This window comes from Bos indicus, chromosome 18 (genome assembly GCF_029378745.1).
Source record: "Bos indicus isolate NIAB-ARS_2022 breed Sahiwal x Tharparkar chromosome 18, NIAB-ARS_B.indTharparkar_mat_pri_1.0, whole genome shotgun sequence".
Taxonomy (NCBI): Eukaryota; Metazoa; Chordata; class Mammalia; order Artiodactyla; family Bovidae; genus Bos; species Bos indicus.
Window position 1 is genome coordinate 49,012,825 of NC_091777.1, and position 23,528 is coordinate 49,036,352.

Sequence of the window (23,528 nt, forward strand, 5' to 3'; positions counted from 1 at the left end):
CTTATCTGACAGATAAGGAAACTGAGGCTCAGAAAGGAGAAGCAGTTTGCCCAAGAAACACAACTAAGTAGAACCATGTAGACTGTGTGTCTGGCTTTCTTCATCTCTGGAAGTTCCTCTCTGGTTTTTTCTCCAGGATGCCCTAGTCTCTGGCTGTCCTGTGTCTCTGTCCTGCCCTGTCTCTCTCACATGTTCCTGTCTATTTCTCTTCTTTGAGTCTCTCTCCTTCCACCTCCCAGAATGGCCTCCTCTGTCCTACCTGGTGTTCAAGATAAGGGAAGGGAGTGGGGTGGGGGGAAGGGTGGCCCCTCTGCCCAGGCCAAGTCCCCACAGCCCAAGGCTCCTGAAGGGGCATGCAGGTATGAAGGGTGGTGTGAGAGGGAGAATGTTGATAGAGGGTTCTGGAAGGCAGGGAACAGGGCATTGGGGAGCTGAGCAGAAACTCCTCCTAGAAGCCCGGGCAGCCTACCACTCCATTTCCATCTCCCCACCCCACCCACCCCTGTTGGTGCCCCACCCAGCAGAGGGAGAAAAGGCCTGGGGCTGAGTCGGGAATGGAGACTTTGGGTGGAGACAAGCAGAGTCAGAACCTGATCCACCGCCCTCAGCCTCCCAGCCTTCAGCCCCATCACTGCACAGTTGGTGCAGCTGGTGGGGACAAGCGTCTCAGAGAGCAAGGGTGGGAAACTGCATTTGGGTGGGGGCTACAGTCACCTCCATTTGGCAGAAGAGAAAGTGGGCTTAGAGAGGGCCAGCATCTCCCCAAGGCCTCATGGGGAGGACGGGGCCAGGGGCTGGAGCTGATCTGTGTGCCAAGGACACCTACCTCGTGGAGATTTTAAATAGAGAGGACAAGGACTTCCCTATTTGGTCCAATGGCTAAGACTCTGCACTTCCAATGCAGAGGGCCTGCGTTCGCCCCCTGGTCAGTGAACTAAGATCCCAGACGTGGCAGCTCAGCTGGGACACTGAAGTTAGAGAAGCCTACACACTGCAACAAAGACCCAGCACACCCAAAATAAAATAAATAAAAGTATTTTTCAATCTGGAGAGGACTGTGGGGTTTGAGGCGGTGACATCGATGTCTGTTCAGATGGAGAGTTTCCCAGAATGATGGGTTCTGTTATTCTGATCAGTAATCATGTGCCTTTTGTATATGTCATTCTGTATATTGCTGTGTATCCTGGCAGTTTATCTTTTCCTGATTTCTTCATTGTCTCTGGATATTTCTCCACATGCTTCCAACCTGCACGTCCAGGCTTGTTTTTGATGTTTGGTCAAATGAGGCATTCAATCTGTTACCAGTTTGATTCCTGGTTTATTTCTCATAATTCAGATGTGGGATGCATTCTTATTCATCTGTGTTGATTATCTTCTATCAGTTTGGAAATAATATACTTAGTATCTTTTTTTTTAACTTCTAAATAAGTGGTGAATGTAGTTATTTCCCAATACTCTTTTTGTTTTTCCAAGCCATATGCTACACTCATAAATCAGATCACCCAGGTTTCAACAGAATAGTTCCATGAGTCTTAATGATATACACACCCGGACAACCACCACCCCAATCAAGGTTTATCTCCTGAAAAAGTCTGCCCCTCGCATCTACCCCAGGACACACCGTTATTCCTTAGTATTGAGCCAACACGTTCATTTGCCATGAAAATAAAAAGAAGGATGCCCAGCAGGTTGTGTGTGTCTCTCCTTCCACCTTCCAGAATTACCTCCTGCAGAAATAACTGGGGGAGGGCTTCCCTGGTGGTCCAGTGGTTGGTTAAGAATCTGCCTTGCAATGCAAGGGACACTGGTTTGATCCCTGGTCCTGGAAGAGCCCCCACGCCATGGAGCAACTAATCCGTGGGCCACAGCTACCGAGCCCACGCTCTAGGGCCCTTGTGCTTCAACTACTAAAGCCTGTGTGCCTAGAGCCCATCCTCCATAAAAGAGAAGCCACTGCAGTGAGAAGCTGGCCACCACAGCTAGTGAGTAGCCCCCACTCTCTGCAAACAGAGAAAGCCTGGGTGCAGCAATGAAGACCCACCACAGCCAAAAGATGAAATACATAAAAAGAAACAACTGGGGCGATGTGTGCTACCACTGCTAAGAGCTCTAGACCCCATACTCCGCAACAAGAGAAGTCCGTGCAGTACAACTAGCGAAAGCCGGCACACAGCCGTGAAGACCCAGATCAGAAAAAATAAAAAGAAACAACTGGGGCCAGAAGTAATACTAAGTGCCCCCACAGCGGTTCCAGGAATTGAAAATCCCAGGTGTGTCAGTGTCAGCTTCTTGGCGACTTTGGGTTGGTTTTCATATTCAGTGAAGATGTCCCAGGAGCTGCTTTGGTTTTGTAAATTACCTTCCCAGTGAGGAAAATGACGTTTTAAAAATCTGATTGTTTTCTTTTTTTGTTAATTTTTTTCTTTTTTTTGGCCTTGATGCACTGGGCTTGCAGGATCTTATTCCTGGATTGGGAATTGCCCTGGGCCCTCGACAGGGAAAGCTCTGAATCCTAACCACTAGGCTACAAGGAAACGCCCCCAAATTGGACTTTTCTTTTTAATTTATTTTTAAAAAATGTATGTATTTACTTGCCTGAGTCAGGTGTTAGTTGCGGCTTAGTTGCCCTGCTGCATGTGGGACTAGTTCCCCGACCAGGGATCGATCCCATGTCCCCTGTACTGGAAAGCAGGTTCTCATCCACTGGCCCACCAGGGGGATCCCCCATTCTAACTATTTTTTAAATGTACAGTTCAGTGGCCTTAAGTACATTCCCATGTTGTGCACCCCTTACCACCAACATCTCCAGCACTTTTTCACCTTCCCCAACTGAAACTTGTACCCACTAAACACTCACTTTCTCTTCCCCTATCCCCAGCCCCTGACCACCACCATTCTACTTCCTGTCTCTGAATTTGGCTGCTCTGGGTACCTTGTATAAGTGGAGTCATACTTGCCCTCTGTGATCGATGAGCATTATATACACACAAAAGAGAAAGTCAGTTGTAAATACCTGTGTGTGTTGAAAGGTGACAAATATGTCACCCAAAATATGCCCTTTGGTATAAGGATTATTTTGAGCTTTCAGCACTTGAAAAACAGCAAATACAGGAAGGTCATTCTAATCTCCACTTTTCTCCTGAAAACAGGAGATAAAAACTGCCAAGTGAAAGATGCTCTACTTGTGCCCTAAGAAAGTAACAATTTTATCAGCAAGGTGAGAACCTAGGGAGGCCTTGTTAAAATAATTCTTGTCTGGGACTTCCCTGGCAATCCAGTGGTTAAGACTCTGCACTCCCACTTCAGGGGAACTAAGATCATACATGGCCATTGCAGCCAAAAAAAAAAAAAAGATTCCTATCTTCCTTTACCTCCCCACGTATTAGTTTAGTTACTTTTCCACAATGCCTTTCATTGTTCTTAACTTGTAGGTGTAGCTGCTTATTTGTGTTTATTTCCTTATGTGGGCTCCAGGATCATGTAAAACTTTTAAATGTGTATTCATTTCTTCTGTGTTGATTTGGTATGTCAGTTTAATTCTCAGGCCTTGCCAAAAGAAAAAAAAAAGGAAGATAGAGGTAAAATTTTGCCTACCCTACCATATGTGGACATACACTTGACTTCTTGTATTCCCACCTGGTCTCCCCAGAGGGCCTGGGAGCAGAGACATCTGAATGGCAGTGAGCACACTTGCACTCAGGCTTCCCTGGTGGCTCCAATGGTAAAGAATCTGCCTGCAGTGCAGGAGATCTGAGTTTGATCCCTGGGTGGGGAAGATACCCTGGAGAAGGGAGTTCTACCCACCCCAGTATTCTTGCTGGAGCATCCCATGGACAGAGGAACCTGGCAGGCTACAGTCCATGGGGTCACAAAGAGTCAGACACGACTGAGCAACTAACACTTTCCCTTTTCACACACTGGCACCCAGATCTTGGTTCCTAAGGACCGTATCTTTCTCTACTGAAGGAACTGCTGTAGAAATGACCGCTTCCCAGGCTCAGACAGGGAGCATACAAGATGTGCTGGGAACAACTGCTTGTGTCAGAGAAGAAGGAAGCACTTACAAAAGGATGGGGCATCTGGGGCAGGTGTATGAACTCACTTGAATCACTTGAAGGACTCCCACAGACTGAATCTGGGACCATGAGAGTCCTGAGTGATAACACCATGACTAGAATAGGAAGCCATGAGCCCGTACTGATGTTGTCTTATTCTGCTAGGGCCACTGTGACAGCCCTAGAATATCATCGCCCAGATGGCTTACAAACAACAGAAATTTATTTCTCGGGGAGCAGAGAGTCATGATGGTGTCTGTATGATCTCCGGAGGTAGAAGCGTCAGAGTTCGGCCAAACATAAAAGATGACAACAGCAGCTCGGCCAACTTTTGAACCTGCAAGAGGTGGAAGAGGAAAAGGTGAGGGTGATTTGAGCCAACTGTCAAAGCAGTATTCAAGCAGAGACCTACCCTCTCATACAAAGACAAAATATAGACAGACCACTCGGGATGCCCCTGAAGAGGTTCGAAACCGTGACTTCAGGAGAGAGTTGGAGAAGAGAGAGAGAGCTGCTGCAAGAGAAAAAAACAAGAGGTCAGCCAACCCGAGAACATACAACCTCCTCTTCAGTGTCAAAGAAGCCTCGACTGGACCAGATTCCTGCTGCCAACCTTGATGCAGACGATCCACTGACAGATGAGGAAGATGAAGATGAAGATTTTGAAGAGGAGAGTGATGATGATGATACTGCAGCTCTTCTTGCAGAGCTGGAAAAAATTAAAACAGAAAGAGCTGAAGAGCAGGCCAGGAAGGAACAAGAACAAAAGGCTAAAGAAGAAAGGATTCGTTCTTCTTAATCTCACTGGCCCATCCCAGCCTCAGGCCAACTTCAAAGTTAAAAGAAGGTGAGATGATGACGTTATCTTCAAGAACTGTGCAAAAGGTGTACATGATCAGAAGAAAGACAAAAGATTTGTAAATGATACGCTTCCGATCTGAATTTCACAAAAAGTTCATGGAGAAATACATTAAATAGTACAGTTTTATGTGCTGGATTGAAGGCTATAAAATGTAAACGATCTGACTTCATTTTGATTTATTTTTCTCTCCCACCCCTATCTAAATTGTGTATAGGCTTCCCTAATTTTTAGTTCTAAAGTATATTTTCCTTTATTGATGAATTACTTGATAAGGACTTGGGAATTGGTTTAACCCAGTTTCCATCTCAATATTTCCAGTCATGTGTTTTCTCTTAAATATAGGAAAAGAAACCTTGTAATAAATACTTTTAATAATCTAAATAGCCAAATCTGTGTCCCCAACTTGTTTGTTGAAATGTATGCAGCTAGTAAAACATTGCATATTAAAAAAAAAGAAGAAATTTATTTCTCATGGTTCTGGTGGCCGAGAAGTCCAAGACCAAGGTGCCATTATCATCACTGAGAGCCTGATTGTGAGAGAGTCATTTCCTAGGCAGGTTGATAGGGAGTCTAGGGGTCCCCAAGGAGAGAGGGGTCTGGAATTCTCAAGGAGGAAGAAAGGACAAACCTTTTTCTTTCTCCACATTCCTTAGGATTGTATAACAATAATGTATCCTGCCTAAGGACAGTCTCTGGATTAAACCTTCTGTTATCTTAAAAGGTAAATTATGGGAGTAGACCTGGTCTTTACAAGGATGTATCCTGCCTGAGGACAGTGTTATCTTAAAATGTAAATGATGGGAGTGGGTCTGATGAGGTCTTTACAACCTCAGACATCCTTTGGATTATATAACTTCATTGTTAACACTAGCAAGCGGGTACTCTTTCTGCCCGCTTCTGATGCCTATGTCAGAAGCTTTCTCTATCTCCTTTATACTTTAATAAAACTTTATTACACAAAAGCTCTGAGCGATCAGGCCTCGTCTCTGGCCCCGGATTGAATTCTTCTCCTCTGGGGGCCAAGAATCCCGGTGTCTTCGCGTGATTCAACAACAACCTTTCAATTGCTGGTTCTCACCGATCCCCCCATGACTAGAGGGTCAAGGCACTCTCTAGGTCCCTTTATTTACTTTTAAATTTTTATTTATTTATTTTTGGCTGTGCGGGGTCTTCGTTGCTACACGTGGGTTTTCTCTAGTTGTGTTGAGCAGGGCTGCTCTCTAGTTGCAGCACGCGGGCCTCTCATTGCCGTGGCTGTTTCTTTTGTGGAGCACGGGCTCTGGGTGCACAGGCTTCAGTCACTGCAGCTCGAGAGCTTTGTCGCTTCCCGATGTGTGGGATCTTCCCAGACCAGGGATTGACCCTGGGTCCCCTGCATTGGCAGGTGGATTTTTTTTTAAAGATTTATATTTATTTGGCTGTTCCGGATCTTAGTTTCGGCACACAGGATCTTTGATCTTCATCACGGCATGCAAAATCTTTAGCTGTGGCATGTGGACTCTAGTTCCCTGACCAGGGATCAAACCTGGGCCCTCTGCACTGGGAGCGTGGAGTCTTAACCACTGGACCATCAAGGCTGACCCTCTGGGTCCCTTTATAAGAGACTCCCACTCATAAGGCCTCTGTCTCATGACCTTGTATGCATTAGTCGCTCAGTCGTATCTGACTCTTTGTGACCCCGTAGACTGTAGCCTGCCAGGCTCCCCGGTCCATGGGATTCTCCTGGCAAGAATACTGGGGTGGATTGCCATACCCTCTTCCAGGGGATCTTCAGGATCCAGGTATTGAACCTGGGTCTTTTCCTTGCAGGCAGATTTTTTATTGTCTGAGCTACCAGGGAAGCCCTTTATCTCCTCCTAAAGGCTCCACTTCCAAATACCATGGCACTGGGGATTAGGTTTCAACATGGGGATTTAGGGGGAGGAACATAAACATTCAGTCTATAGCAGATGTGCATAAGGAAAGGAGAGAAATGATAAAAAAATGGAATGAAGAATGTTTGCACTAAATTCTAAGTGCTTCCCTATGAAATGTTTACTAATGACCAAAGACCAAAGGGTAACTCGATGGTGGAGAAACCTGGCAGGTACTGCTAATCACATGTTCAGAGTCCACATCACCAGCAACAGGATACCTGGAGGTTGTGAGCAGCTTCATAGGTGCACACAGTGACGCTTCTGCCCCCAAAATCGAAGGACAAGGAAACATCAACCTGTAACCTTCTAACATGTCAAGGTCTTGAAAGAAAGAAAGACTGAGGAACTGTTCCAGACTGAAGGGGACAGAAACTAAGAATATGTGACAACCAAATCAATGCCAGTTTCTGAACTGAGTCCTCTGCTACCAGCTGCTCGGTGGCACCACAGGCAGAACTGGAATGGGGTCTGAAGGTCAGGTGGCAGTAGGGGCTCTAGGGTGAACCCCTGATGTTGGTGGGTGTGAGTGAGCGTCCTTGTGTACCCCTCACACACACTCATTAGCGTATTTGAGGATGGTGGGGCTGTCTATTGGCAACTGACTTACATAGTCCTGTATTTGCAAATACAAACTAATACAAACTTACAAACTATTCTGTAAGTTTCCAATTGTTTCCAAATGTTTCAGTGATATCAAAATATAGGGAATCTTCACAGACATAGAAAGCAAATTTATAGTTATCAAGGGGGAAAGGGGGAGAGAGGGATGAATTAGGAGTTTGGGGTTAACAGATACACCCCACTACATATAAGATGGGTAAACAAGGCTTCCCTAGTGGCCCAGTGGGAAGGAATCTGCCTGCCAATGCATGGAGCACAGGTTCCATCCCTGTTTTGGGAAGAGTCCACATGCCGAGGGGCAACTGAGCCCATTTGCCACAACTACTGAGCCTGAACTCTGGAGCCTGCGTGCTGCAACTGCTAAGTCTATGCGCCCTGGAGCCCGTGTTCTGCAACAGGAGAAGCCACTGCAGTGAGAAGTCTGAGCGCCACAGCTACAGAGGAGCCCCCACTCGCCACAACCAGAGAAAAACCCTCCTGTAGCCATGAAGACTCAGCACAGCCAAATAAATGAATACAATTATTTTTTAAAACAGATGAACAACAAGGACCTACTGTATAGCACAGGGAACTATGTTCAATACCATGTAATAAGCTATAATGAAAAAGAATCTGAGAAAGAATTAATGAAAGTGAAGTGAAAGTGTTACTCGCTCTGCCATGTCTGATTCTTTAGGACCCCATGGATTGTAGCCCGCCAGGCTCCTCGGTCCCTGGAATTCTCCGGGCAAGAATACTGGAGTGGGTAGCTATTCCCTTCTCCAGGGGATCTTCCTGATCCAGGGATTGAACTCAGGTCTCCGGCACTGCAGGTGGATTCATTACCATCTCAGCCACCAGGGAAGCCCTGCTGCTGCTGCTAAGTCACTTCAGTCGTGTCCGACTCTGTGTGACCCCCATAGACATCAGCCCATGAGGCTCCCCCGTCCCTGGGATTCTCCAGGCAAGAACACTGGAGTGGGTTGCCATTTCCTTCTCCAATGCAGGAAAGTGAAAAGTGAGAGTGAAGTCACTCAGTCGTGTCCAACTCTTAGCGACCCAATGGACTGCAGCCCACCAGGCTCCTCGGTCCCTGGAATTCTCCAGGCAAGAATACTGGAGTGGGTAGCCATTCCCTTCTCCAGGGGATCTTCCTGACCCAGGGATCGAACTCAGGTCTCCGGCATTGCAGGTGAATTCATTACCATCTCAGCCACCAGGGAAGCCCTATATATTCATATATATATACACACCTGTATTTATCACTTAATCACTTTGCTGTAGACCTGAAACTAACACAACATTATAAATCAACTATCCTTCAATTTAAAAAAAAGAAGAAAAAATATAGTGAATCTTAAGTAGTCTGTAGTCCTTTTAAATGTCCCAGCACTGTTTTTAGAAATTGTAAAGTAAAATTCACAAGTATAAACCATAACTCAGTTATATACTTTAAGTTGGAATCACAAGGCTATTCAGTTAGGTATTTTAATATGCCAAAGTTCTTTAAAACTTTACACATACTTAATACATCAAAGTTAACGTCTTACAAAACAATCATTTTAGCCCACTAGGATGGCAACAATAAAAAAGATAGATAATAACAAGTACAGGTAAGGACATGGAGAAAGGGATTTCCCTGATGGTCCAGTGGCTAAGACTCCGAGCTCCCAATGCAAGGGGCCTGGGTTCGATGCCGTTCGATGCCTGGTCAGGGAACTGGATCCTGCATGCTGCAACTAAGACTTTACACAGCCAAATAAATAAGTAAACATTTCCTAAAGAAGGATATAGAGAAACTGGAACCCTCTTAATTTGCTGGTGGGAATGTAAAATAGTGCAGCTATAGAAAACACTCCAGCAGTTCCCCAAAGATTAAACGTGAACTTACCCAGTGACCAGCAACCCCGTTCCTTGGTTGTTGTTCTTTTCTTGGTAGATACACAAGAAAAATGGTAACATATATCCACACAAAAACTTTTATATTGGGAATTCCCTGGTAGCCCAGCGGCTCAGACTCTGCTGGACTTTCATTGCTGGAGCCTCAGTTCAATTCCAAGTCAGGGAACCAAGATCCCACAAGCTGCACAGCCTGGCAAATAATAAGAAATAAAAATGCTCATGGAAGTATTATTTATAATAGTTGAAACAAAGTATTCATTATCAAAATGTGAAAACATTCCAATTATCCATCAACTAATGATGGATAAGGTATAAATAATGGTATAAATATGGTATAAATAAATATGGTATATCTACACAATGGAAAATTATCAGCAGTAGAAACAGACGAAGTACAAATCCATGCTGAAAGATGGATGATCCTTGAAAGCACTACTAAGTGAAAGAAGTCAGACCTAAAAAGCCATATATTGCATGATTCCATAGGAAATATCCAGAAAAGACAAATTCATGGAGACAGTGGTTGCCAAAAGCTGGGAGGAGGGGAGAATGGAGAGTGACTGCTGCTATGTGTGGGGTCTTTTGAGGGGTGAGAGGATATTTGGAATTAGATAGTGGTGATGCTTGTACAACCTGTGAAGATAGCAAAACCCACCGAATTGTGCACTTTTTAAAACTTTTTATTTTATATTGGAGTGTAGTTGATTAACAATGTTGTGTTAGTTTCAAATATATAGCAAAGTGATTCAGTTATATGTATTCTTTTTCAAATTGTATATCTATTGTATATCAAATATGTATATCTATTCTTTTTCAAATTCTTTTCCCATTTAGGTTGTTACATAATATTGAACAGAGTTCCTGGTGCAATACTGTGCACTTTAAAAGATTGACTTTAATATTATGTCAAAAATAAAGAATATTATCTTTACTAGATAGAAGGTGGGTACACATGCAGATCAGGCAAGATTGGCTATGGTTTGGCAGCTGTTGTGCTGGTTGGGAGGTGCAGAGAGATTTATTTTCCTATGTTTTGTTGACTTTTGTATGCTTGATAACCTCTACAGTAAGACAATTTACTGCTGCTGCTGCTGCTGCTAAGTCACTTCAGTCGTGTCCGACTCTGTGTGACCCCATAGACGGCAGCCCACCAGGCTCCTCTGTTCCTGGGAGTGAGTGGGTTGCCATTTCCTTCTCCAATGCATGAGAGTGAAAGTGAAAGTGAAGTCGCTCAGTTGTGTCCGACTCTTTGCGATCCCACGGACTGCAGCCTACCAGGCTCCTCCGTCCATGGGATTTTCCAGGCAAGAGTACTGGAGTGGGGTGCCATTGCCTTCTCCGAGACAATTTACAGGTATATACAATTAACTGAGAGAAAAAATGTTTCCAATGATAATAACAAGTATTAGTCACTCAGTCGTGTCTGACTCTTTGTGACCCCATGGACTGTAGCCCGCCAGGCTCCTCTGTCCATGGGAATTCTTCAGGCAAGAATACTGGAGGGGGTAGCCATTCCCTTCTCCAGATCTTCCTTCCTGACCCAGGGATCAAACCCGGATCTCCATACTGTAGGCAAATTCTCTACCATCTGAGCCACCAGGGACCTTCTGACAATAACAAAGTGCATTACAAAGGTCTGATCATGAAGTCAGGCAAGACAAGAGATGTGCAGACCATAATCTGCTGTCATTTGAGTATCTACAAGCATTGTGGCCCTGGTAGGCAAGAAAACTAGGAAAGGGGACTTCCCTTTCCCTGGTGTCCCAGTGGCTAAGACTCCATGCTCCCATTGCAGGGACCCAGGTCTGATCCCTGATTGGGTAACTAAGATCCCACATGCTACAGAGGAGCTAAGACCTGATGCAGCCAAATAAATTAAAAAAAATTTTTTTTAAGGCAGGCTTCCCTGGTGGCTCAGTGGTAAAGAATCCACCTGTCAATGCAGGAGACATGGGTTCTATCCCTGGTCTGGGAAGACGGCATATGCTACGGAGCACCTAAGCCTGTGCACCACAACTATTGAGCCTGTGCTCTAGAGCCTTGGAGCCAAAACTACTGAGGCCACATACCCTAGAGCCCACGCTCTGCAACAAGAGAAGCCACTGCGATGAGAAGACCACGCACTGCAACTAGAGAAAGCCCTCGCAGCAATGAAGACCCAGCACAGCCAAAAATAAATAAATAAATAAAAATTTACATATATATATATATAAACGTTTGAGAAATATGATGAATTGTAGTTTCCAAAGATGGCCACAAGACTATTTCATGTCCCACAGGCTTTTCTATGATATACGACTTTGGCAATTTTCCCACAGAGGGGGTATGGGTATCCTACAGCACCTCTGCTTGGGTCAGGGTGGGCTTCTGATCCATTTGTAACCAATGGAGTACAGCAGAAGTGGGACTGTGTCAGGAAAGGTTGCCATTCTGTGACCTGGGATGGTCCTTTTGGAACCCTGAGCTGCTATGTGAGCAGCCATATTATGAGGAAGTGCAAGCCATCCAGAAAGTGTTCATGTCCACCGGTCCATGCAGCTGAGATCCCAGTCAACCACCAGCATTGACTTACAGGTGGACTTTTGAGTGAATAAGTCTCCAGATGATCCAGCCCCAAGCTTTCACATCAACCACAACCACTAAGTCTTCCCAGCTACGGCCCCTGACATTGAAAAGCTGAAACAAAGTATACCCTGTTTGAATTCCTCACTCACAGGATCCTTGAGCAAAAGGAAATGGTTATTTTAAGCTTTGAGGTTGGAGTGATGTGCCAATCAGCAATAATGTATAATGTGAAACCCACGAGCAGCAGCCACTCCAGTGCAAACAGCATATCCTGGTGTGTGTCACACAGCTCTAGGCACTTTATCGACTTTCACCGTTTAGTCTCTCACTCTAATATTATCTTATCTATGCAGTAGCGACCACTGTTACCCCCAATTCACCAACATAAAGAGAAAAGCAACTGTCTTCAGTTCACGTAGTCAGGAGATGCAGAGCCAAAAAAAAAAAAAAATGATCTCAGACTTCTGGCCCTTAAATCATTATGTTTTAAAGGACTTTTAGAACATATTTTAATTAATTAATTTGGCTGTGCTGGGTCTTAATTGCGGTACACAGGATCTAGTTCCCTGACCAGGGATTGAACCAGGAACCCCTGCATTGGGAGCACAGGGTCTTAGCCACTGGACCACCATGGAAGTCCCTAAAGGATTTTTTCAAGGTGTAAGCCCTCAAGGACAAAGAAAAAGAGAGAAGACAGATTTAGGTACTGAATATATGGTAACTTAGTAGACCCCAGGAATTGAATCCCAGGCTGGAGTTGAAAAAGTGGAGAAGAAACTCATTCATTCAGAACTGCCTAACAGCCCAGCCCAGGAAGCCATGGCACCAGGTGCTTCTCCAGGACTAAAAATGTGAGGCTGAGAAGTGACAGCTGTGCACAAAGACAGCTACCTGGGGCCTTCAACCACCTTTCCACCGAGGAGGAAATAGAGGACTGGAGTAAAGGGAAGTTTTGGGCAAAATCTCCGAGAAAGTGAAACTGATGGAAAATGGGGTGCATCTGAAAGTACTGAGGGCTTCCCCTGTGGCTCAGAGGTAAAGAATTCACCTGTAGTGAAGGAGAGGCAGGAGACGGGTTCGATCCCCAGGTCAGGAAGATCCCCTGGAGGAGGAAATGGCAACCCACTCCAGCATTCTTGCTTGGAAAACTGCATGGACAGAGAAGCCTGATGGGCTACAGCCCATGGGGTCGCAGAGTCAGACACAACTGAGCACACACGCACGCACAGAGAAAGCTAAACAAATACAAAACAAGATGATCGCTAATTCCAGGGAGAACACAAAGTTATACACCAAGGAGAACCTTCACAGATACATCACACGGCTGGCTGGAGAATTGTGCCAACAGAGTCACATGAATGTGAACACTGAACACTACTCTAGCCATGATGACTTTAAAGTCTGTTGGTAAATGATAAGAGGGCACATGAACCCAGCAGTAGGGAGGAGGCGAGGAGATGAAAGAGAGCCACACCCTCTCCCTTTTTGTGTGTGCCCGTTCAGTCGCTTTAGTCGTGTCCGACTCTTATTGAGCCCATGGACTGTAGCCCACCAGGCTTCTCTGTTGGTGGGATTTCCCAGGCAAGAATACTGGAGTGGGTTGCCACGTCCTCCTCCAGGGGATCTTCTCAACCCAGGGATTAAACCAGTGTCACCTGTCACACCTGAGTGGGAGTCAATATATAATGCCCCTACAGAAAATCCAGAAGTAGCAATAAATAGATTATTTATTTATAATCTATGATAAATAATGGATGGACCTAGGGAGTGATATACGAAGTGAAGTTAGAGAAAAACAAACATCATACATTAGCACATATACCAGGAATCTAGAAAAACAGTACAGATGAACCTATTTGCAAAGCAGAAATAGAGACACAGATGTAGAGAACAAACGTATGGACACCAAGTGGGCAAAGGGAGGGTGGAATGAATTGAGAGATTGGGACTGACATGTATACACTATTGATAACTAATGAAAACCTACTGGATAGCACAGAGAACTCTACTCAGTGCTCTGTGGTGACCTAAATGGGAAGGAAATCCAAAAAAGAGGGGATTGCAAGGAGATCCAACCAGTCCATTCTGAAGGAGATCAGCCCTGGGATTTCTTTGGAAGGAATGATGTTAAAGCTGAAACTCCAGTACTTTGGCCACCTCATGCGAAGAGTTGACTCATTGGAAAAGACTCTGATGCTGGGAGGGATTGGGGGCAGGAGGAGAAGGGGACGACAGAGGATGAGATGGCTGGAGGGCATCACTGACTCGATGGACGTGAGTCTGAGTGAACTCCGGGAGTTGGTGATGGACAGGGAGGCCTGGCGTGCTGCGATTCATGGGGTCCCAAAGAGTTGAACATGACTGAGCGACTGAACTGAACTGAACTGATGTAAACATATAGCTGATTCACTATGCTGTATAGCAGACACTAAGACAACATTTTAAAGCAACTAAATTCCAATAAATAAGTAAATAAAGTAGCAATTGGCACACATCATATTAATATCCATTCAAATCATGTAAATGTTAAAAAAAATTAAAAATCATTAAAAAGAAATGAAGAGGCAGGTTTCACCAGGTTAGCTGAAGGGGCACTAGCTTTTGGAGGCCTGGGCTGCCATGGAGGTAGTCTGGTTTCTCTGAGGATGCTCAGGCTTCCTAGGGAGGGTAAGTGCAGGTGGTCCAGATGATCCCAGCCTCTAGCACTAGAGGTTGCCCAGACATCATGGACTAAGACAAGCCATTCCCATGTGCCCCATCCAAACTCTTGACCTATAGCAGCCATGAGCCCCACCCCCAATGGTCATCTGAAGCTGCAAGGCTTTGGGGCAATCAGCTTCACAACCAAAGTAACTGGAACCCTGGGAACTGCAACAGCCACATTGCCATCCTGGATTGAGTCAAGAGTCTTTGACTAAGAAAGAAAGTGATAGGAATTCCCTGGCGGTCCTGTGATTAAGGACTCGGAGCTTTGACTGTGGAGACTGTGCAGTGCGGCCAAAAATAGAAAGAAAGAAATAAGGAAGAGAGGGAGGAAGTAAGGAAGAAAGAAAGAACGAAAGATAATAAATAGTGGATGGTCAACAGGAGCTTCCTGCTACAGTCGACCCCTTTGGCTACAATGAGATTCACATGTACTGTTCTTCTCCTACCCAGACCATTCACCTCCCTGCCCAGGGCAGACAAGTTTAAGCTCCGTGTCCAACACAGAGTCCAGGATTTTGGGGGAAGACATATTCCTCTTTGTCAAGCCCAGCTGAGTCTGGGCCCAGACACCCAATACACTAAGGTGGGAGAGGCTTCTTATTCAGAAACAGGGGAGCGTGGAAACTTGCAGCAGACACTGGCCCATGGCATAGATCAAGCCCACTGGACATGAAGACCAAAGACTGGCTCTGGTTCCGCCTCCAGGGAGGTTCTTCTTGTCGCCATTGCTCTCCAAGTCCTCATCTGGGGATATTCAGTGTGAATATGCTTGTGTGTGTGTGTCCATGTGTTCGGTCGTGTCCGAATCTTCGTAGCCTCATGGACTATAGCCCACCAGGTTCCTCTGCCCATGGGATTTTCCAGGCAAGAATACAGGAGTGGTTTACTACTTTCTACTCCAGGAGATCTTCCCTACCTGGGGATGGAACCCATGTCTCTTGCATCTTTTGCATTGGTGGGGGGATTCTCTACCACCAGTGCCGCTGAACTGTACATTTATTTTTTTAGTTTTTATTCTTCCACCCCTGCATGCCTGGCATGTGAGAGCTTAGTTCCCCTGACCAGGGATAGAACCTGCATCCCAGGCATTGGGAGTGTGGAGTCTTATTTGCTAGACCACCAGGGAAAGTCCAAACTGTACATTTAAAAAACCGTTAATGACTCAGGGAGCTCAAACCGAGGCTTGGTAACAACCTGGAGGAGTGAGATGGGGAAGGAGGTGGGAGGAATGTTCAAGTGGGAGGGGACATGGGTAAACCTATGACTGATTCATGCTGATGCTTGGTAGAAGCCAACACAATACTATAAAGCAATTATCCTTCAGTTAAAAATAAATAAACTTTTAAAAAATGGTTGAAAGGGACTTCCCTGGTTAAGACTTTGCCTTCCAATGCAGGGGGTGCTGGTTCAATCCCTACGGGGGAACTAAGATCCTGCAAGCCTAGCAGCCAAAAAAAAAAAAAAGGTAAATTCCATGGTTTTCTATTTTAACAGAATTTTTTTAAAAAATTGAAAGAACCCCCTTCAAAAAAACCCCCCAACTCATGAAATCATTAGTTCAAAAGGACACCTCAAATTCCAGTTCAGCATCATGGTGCATTTCTTTGGTCCGAATCTGTACCTGCCTCCATCCATGACACCCACAGGGCATTTCCTCCCCCGACTCTCATCTGGCCGCCCCCTTGCCCTGCATGGACACCTCCTCCAGGTGGGGTTGGGGTCCTCCCTTTACTCCTATCCCGAGGGTCAGCCTCTACTGAGCACCCTTCTCAGGGTTCCTTTTGATATCCCAGCTGATCCAGCCCTAGGGGAGCAGCGCCCCTCAGTCCCCTCCCCCTCCAACTATGACTGAAAATTCTCCTTCTTAGCAAGTGATTGGATTGGTACAACTTACTATCTTTATAAATAAAACGAAAAGCTATCCAATGGACTTAATTGCTTAAGGAAGAGTCAGGTTTGGGAGCATTCCCTGCATTCCCTGGGGGTCCGGTGGTTAAGACTTGGTGCTTTCATTGCCAAGGGTCCGAGGTCAGTTTCTGGTGGTGGAATAAGATCCTGCAAGCCAAGCATGGCAGGGCTTTAATCAAATTTTGAAAACATGCCACTTTCCTCGTTGGTAAACTAATTTACAATACCAAAGCAGCCCCTGAATTATCTTCACTGAATATGAAAACTGACCTGAAGTCATCAAGAAGCTGACGTGGACAGAGCCTGGGCTTGTCAATTGCCACAACCACCATGGGTGTAATGAATATTTATTTTTTGCCCCAGTTATTCCTGAAGGAGAGGAAAGTCAGCATGCTCGGCCCACTGGGCATCCTTCTTTTATTTTCATGGCAAATGAACACGTTGGCTCCTAACTGCTGAGGAATGACACTGTGTCCTGGGGCAGGTGGAGGGGGTCAAGCTGCCTTGATTAAACCTTAACTGGGGTAGTGGTTGCCCAGGTCTGTATATTGTCAAGGCTCAGGGAAGTATTCTGTTAAAATCTGGATAATTTATGAATGTGACATACAGCTTGGGGAAACAAAAAGAGTCTTGGGAAATAAGCACGTTCACCACTTATTTGAAGTGAAGTGAAGTTGCTCAGCTGTGTCCGACTCTTTGGACCCCTGGTAGAACTGTAGCCTACCAGGCTCCTCTGTCCATGGGATTTTCCACGCAAGAGCACTGGAGTGGATTGCCATTTCCTTCTCCAGGGGATCTTCCCAAGCCAGGGATCGAACCCGGGCCTCCCATATTGCAGGCAGTCACTTTACCATCTGAGCCACCAGGGAAGCCCAGCTTATTTAGAAGTGAAAAAAAAAAGTGCTACCAAGTGTATTATTCCAGAACTGATAGAATGCATCCAGGGTGTCCATATCTGAGTTATGAGAAGTGAACCAGCAATCAAACTGATGACAGATTGAAGGCAAATATCTGACCAAACATCAAAAACAAGTCTGGACGTACAGGTTGGCAGCATGTGAAGAAACAGCCAGAGACAATGAAGAAATCAAGACAAAGATGAGCTACCAGGATACACAGCAATGTATGGAAGGAGGCCTACAAAGGGGACCCGATTATGGATCTGAGTAACAGAACCCATCATTCTGGGAAACTCTCCACCCGAATAGATGCTGGTGTTACCACCTCCAACCCTACTACTCTCTCTAATTAAAATCATGATGTGGGGTGTCCTTGGCACACAGACCAGGCGCTGGCCCTACCCTTTCCATGAGGCCTTGGAGAAAGGCTGGCTCTCTCTAAGCCCACTTTGTTCTCTGCCAAATGGGGGTGCCTGCAGCCCCCACCTAAATGCAGCTGCCCACCCTCCCTATCTGAGAAGCTTGCCACGCCCCTACCCTCAGCTGTACCAACTGTGCGGTGATGGGGCTGGAGGGAGGCTGGCAGGCCTGAGAGGCTGAGGGCGGTGGACCAATTTCTGAGTTGTCTTGTCTCCACCCAAAGTCTCCATTCCTGGCTCGGCCCCAGGCCTCTTCTCCCTCTGCTGGGTGGGGTACCAACTGGGAGGGTAGGTGGGGTGGGGAGAGGGACACGGAGTTGTGGGCTGCTAAGCTGCTAGGAGGGGTTTCTGCTCAGCCCCACACCTCCCCTGTTCCCTGCCTTCCAGAACCTGATCTCGGGTGGCAACGGCTTGAAGCAGGGCTTGGGTTCCCAGCCAGAGACTGAGGCTGAGTTTTGGTGGTGAGAGCACCAGATCCTAGCAATGAGACCAGTGGTCAGTGACAAGGGCCCTGGTCCTTTGACTTTGCAGAAAAGAATTTCCACAAGGATGGAAGTAGTGAAGCAAGTAAAGTGTTTATTAAGAGGAGGAGTACTGCATGTGTGGAAGGACAAATGGGCAGACTCAGAGGGAAAGTCCCTGAGTGGCGCCCACATTGTATTTTAAGTGACTTATATGGGGCATTTCTGCCAGTTTTCCTTTGGCCAATCATTTTGATTTGCCTGGTTCACAATCCGCATTTGGTAATCTCAGGATCCTTCGATGTGCACGCACACGTCTCTTGGTCAAGATGGATCCTACCACAAAGGCTTCTGGGTACAGCATCCCTTGACATTGCTCCCCCATTGGCCTGCAAGGACCCTTTTCTGTGCACACGTGGTCGGGGAGGTCTCCTGACTTCAGGAACGAGAAATATCTGGTCTGAGCAGAGCCCAGCTTCCTCCCTTTGTTGTCCTGCTATTCACGTCTAGAAGTTTCGGTCAATGACTCTCCAATTGCTTTACCCTAGGGGGACCCATCTGTCTCTAGCCTCAAACCCTTTCCAGGATTCTCTTTCTCACCCTACCCTTCATACCTGTGTTCCCCTCCTGGCGTCTTGGGCTGTGGGAACTGGAAATGGACCTGGGGTTCCCACTTTTTTATCTCCTTTAATCTGAGTCTGGGTGGTCCTCTTCCCCCTCCCCCATCCCTGGTCCTGAACACCAGGTGGGAGAGAAGAAGCAATTCTGGAAGGAGAGAGGCTCAAAGAAGAGAAACAGACAGGAACACATGAGAGAGAGAGAGAGAGAGTCAGAGACAGGGGGAGACAGAGACACAAGACAGCCAGAGACAAGGGAGTCTAGGGCATCCTGGAGACAGAAAAAACCAGAGAGGAACTTCCAGAGATGAAGAAAGCCAGACACACAGTCTACATGGTTCTACTTAGTTGTGTTTCTTGGGCAAACTGCTTCTCCTTTCTGAGCCTCAGTTTCCTTATCTGTCAGATAAGGGTGATCAGGGGCCCTATGCTCAGTGGCCTGTCAGAGATCAGTGGTCTCTCCCACATGCTAGGCAAGCCCGAGGCTTTGTCAGTGGCACTTCTCATTATCTTTCCTTCTTTCTTTCATCCACATTTACTGAGCACTTACTGTGTGCCAGGCACTGCACTAGGCACCAAGGATACAGCTTTGACCACTGGGCAGAATATCCTGTCCTCTTAGCTGCCTTTCCTATCATTATCCTGTTGCCATGGTTATTATTATATTACAGGAGCATCAACTGGAATTTCAGGGGAGACCCATCCTTAGCCCTAGGCAGCAGGTCCTAACCTGGGAGAGAGGGCGCAGAGTTTGAGCTCACAGCTTCACCTCTCAGGACTCAGATTTTCCATGATGGAATGGATGTGAGTCTTCTCTCTCCACCAGGCAGCAGGAAGGTAGGGCTGGAGGGATGGTGTCTCAACAAGCCTTCCACGCTGTGTGCTGTGCTGGTATGGTTATTATTGTTAACTGTCTCTATCACTATTAGCTCAAAGGGGAGGGACCGTACACCTGGGAATCCTCAGGATGGCAGGGGCATCAGAGGCCCTAGAAAGAGGGTGCTGGGCCAGCATGGCCCCAGGGTCTGTGCCAGGTGTGGGTGGTGGGTGTGGAAAGGCTGAGTCACCAGGGCCAGGCACACCCTGCTTTGATTTAAGGTCCCAGCAGCCACGCCCCCACTGCCACTGCCGTCCCGCTGTTCCAGCCATGGCCGGGAGCTTTGTGAGTGCTCTCAGTGTGGGGGCTTGAGGGGTTTGGACCCAAGGCTGCACTGGCAGAGGGGAGGGGCTGGGGCTTGGCTGAGGGCTCCTGTTTCAGGGAGAAAGCGGGTGTTCCGTTGTGCCAGAATGTTCTGGGCTGCCGTTTCTGGGTTCACCCAATCCATCCCCACGCTCTCCCCCCTCCCCCCATTGGTTCCCCTTACTGTCTATCTTTCTGTCCCTCTGAGTATCTTCCTGCTGAGTCTCTGTGTTCCTCTGCACCCCTGGTTCTCTTTCCCGTGTCTCTGTGCCCTTTCTTCTCTCTGATTCTGCTGCTCTGTGTCCTGGTCATGTTCTCCACACAGCTGACCCACTTGTCTCTCTCCTCTGCCTCCCTGATCCACTCTGGCTGCTGTAGAACGTCCCCCACAAGACCTCGCTGCCCGAGGGCATCCGAGTGGGCACTGTGTTGAAAATTCGTGGTTTAGTCCCCGACAAGGCTGGCAGGTGAGACCCCCGAGCCTCAGCGGTAATGGGTGGGAGGTTTCCAGGCTCAGTGAACCCCACTTTTACAGCCCAGAGAACAAAGCCCCAGGCCAACTTTGCCCACCAGGATCTTGGAATCCCCAGGCTATTTCTGCCCTTCTGGAATCTGATGTCTTCACTTATCTGTCCCATGACTGTGCAGGTGGGGTCCCTACATCATTGTAAGAATCTGGGCATTCCAGGGCAATGATATGACTTCCAGTCTGAGACCACAGCCACTTTGGAATCAGGGCATATGCTGAGGGCACCTCTGTGAATCAGAGGTGCCCTCTGTATATGGAAGGCCTAAGCAATCAATCCTACGACTACCTGGGTCGAGTCTTCAGGATTTCTGAGAATCTACGGTGCCCGGGAATACTGGGGTCCCTCGCCTTGTTCTCAGCCCTCTGGGAACTGGGAGCACTCTCGTCTTCAGGACCATGACTCCTTGGTCCTCTCAAACTCTGGAAATGAGGGGGACCCAGGCCCTGGTCTAGGTGGATGTGTGTCCAGGTCCCCAGTTGGTTTTCAGGTGCCCTGCAATCTGGGCTCCATGGCCTCCAGTCCACCACCCCTTTCCCCCTGATTGTGGCTCTCAGGTCCCTCTAAATATGCTCTGGCAAAGGGTTAATTCTCTATCGGATGCCCCTCTCTTCCACCACCTGCCAGGTTCTACATGAACCTGCTGTGCGGTGAGGAACCAGGCAGTGATGCCGCCCTGCATTTCAACCCCCGCCTGGACGAGTCCACGGTGGTCTTCAACACCCTGGAGCGCGGCACCTGGGGTGCAGAGGAGCGGGGCTCAGGCATTCCCTTCCAGAGAGGGCAGCCCTTCGACGTGCTCCTCATTGCCACCGAAGAAGGCTTCAAGGTGTGTCTCTTCCACAGGGAGGGCTCCAACACCCACGTCTCTTCCCTTGGCAAGGCCAGGAAGGCCCTTGGCAGAGGTTGGGAGCAAAGGTGTGGCCAAGGCTGGGCAGGGCCTCCCCTATCCCTCACCTCCCCTGGCGCAAGCTCACTACTGTCAGAGGGCAGGCGTGTAGCAGTGCCAAGGACCAGAGAGGGAGAGCCAAGTGCCCAAAAGGTGGGTTTCCAGCCGGGAGGTGTAGACATCCTGGATCCTATTCTCTGTCCACTGGCGACCGAGGTAGCGGCTCTGGGGCAGAAGAATGGATGGACTGGGAGACAGGGAAAGTGCAGGGTGTGGTCGCTGCAGATCCTCTACCACCCAGGCAGTCTTCACTTCCAATCTGCACGTCGAGGGAGGCAATGAACCCCGGCAATGTGGACACCACATCCACAGCTAAACCTTAAAAGCACTCAGGTGTCAACAATAAATTCATTTAATCCTCAGGACAAGGGGTTTCAGTGAACAGTAGCCATTTGCCCAAAGGGGCCCTGGGGCCTGACAGGGTTCCCTGAGTGTCCAGGTCGCCGCGTGGGTACGAGGCTGGAATGACCCCGCAGTTGCCTGGGGAACGTTAAGCCGCGTCCCCTTGCCCCTGCAGGCGGTGATAGCAGACTCTGAATACCACCACTTCCGGTACCGGATCCCGCCAGGGCGCGTGCGCGCGTTGGAGGTGGGCGGGGACCTGCAGCTGGAGTTGGTGAAGATCTTCTGAGCCTTCCCAGGAGGGCTGGCGGAGACCCGGGGCAGGGGTCTTAGATGGCAAATAAAGTCTTTAGTCCCTCATCTGTGCGCCTGTCTTGTGTCAGTGTCTCCTTCATATAGACGAGAGTAGCACGTTCAGAGAGGTGAAGACACTGATTAAAGGTCACACAGCAACGCCCTAGCGGGGGCGGATCTGAGCCTAGATCTCCCAGAACTAGGCAGGTGCTGTGCCTAGAGGCCTAGGGACGGTCGCGATCTGGGGGGGCTGGGGCTTTGACTCGCCTTCCTGCTGCACTTTGCGGAGCAGCCAGGTGGTAGTGCGATGAGGGTGAGCCGATAAGAGTTTGGAGGGACCCTCCCTTATGGGCTTCCCTGATAATTCAGTAAAGAATCTACCTCCAATGCAGGAAACCCCGGTTCAATTTCTGGGTCGGGAAGATCCACTGGAGAAGGGATAGGCTACCCACTGCAGTATTCTTGGGCTTCCCCTGAGGCTCAGCTGGTAAAGAATCCGCCCGCAATGTGGGAGACCTGGGTTCAATCTCTGGGTTGGGAAGATCGCCTGGAGGAGGGAAATGCTACCCACTCCAGTATTCTGGCTTGGAGAATTCCATGGACTGTATAGTCCATGGGGTCGCAAAGAGTCGACACAACTGTGCGACTTTCCCTTTCTAAGCCCTCCCTTGGCTTCCCTGGTGCCTCCAGCCGCCTGCCAATGCAGGAATTGCGGTTTCAATCTAGGGTCGGAAGATCCCCGGAGGAGGACACGGCAACCCACTCCAGTATTCTTGCCAGGGAAATCGCATGGACAGAAAAGCCTGACAGGCTATAGTCCATGGGGTCGCAAAGAGTCGGACACGACCGAGCGATTGAGCACATATACACACACATACACAAGCCATCCCTTGGCGCCCTCGTGTAACAGACCCCCCAATCGGTTCGTCTGCAATCAGGTCCCTTGGGGACCTCAGGTGAGTGAATTTCAGGCTCCCCGCGCGCACCCCCAGCTTCTTGTCTCTCCCCAGCTTCCCCCACCTCCAGGCGGCTGCAGGTGGCTCGTGCGGGGAGGGGTTCGGAAGCAAATCGGACTTCACCTGCCTCCTAGACTTCTGGCATGCGGGTCTGGACAGGCTCCCGCCCTTTGTGCCCCGGGTCAGAAGCGCACTGGAGCGCCAGCCTCACCGCGGAGGAGACGCTGGACGCGAAGGGCGGGTCTGCCATGTCGAGTGGGTCCACACACTTCGTCCTTCCGGGCTCACCCGAAGGCCGCGAGCGTCCCACCCCCAACCCAGTCTTACCAGAGATTCTATGGGAAAGGGGGAGCTGGGTCCCTGCAGACGC

At 48.1% G+C, this 23,528-nt stretch overlaps 1 protein-coding gene and 1 pseudogene across 1 annotated transcript; both read left to right on the forward strand.

The window, feature by feature from the left end:
* Positions 1–4,290: 4,290 nt before the first annotated feature.
* LOC109571991 (spliceosome-associated protein CWC15 homolog pseudogene) lies at positions 4,291–5,365 on the forward strand (annotated as a pseudogene).
* Positions 5,366–20,025: 14,660 nt separating this feature from the next.
* Positions 20,026–22,268, forward strand: LOC139177108 (galectin-7-like). The gene is made up of 4 exons (XM_070770979.1): positions 20,026–20,072; positions 20,469–20,557; positions 21,245–21,446; positions 22,084–22,268. The coding sequence occupies exons 1-4, from the start codon at positions 20,058–20,060 to the stop codon at positions 22,195–22,197; spliced, it is 420 nt and encodes a 139-aa protein (XP_070627080.1). The 5' UTR covers positions 20,026–20,057; the 3' UTR covers positions 22,198–22,268.
* Positions 22,269–23,528: the final 1,260 nt, after the last annotated feature.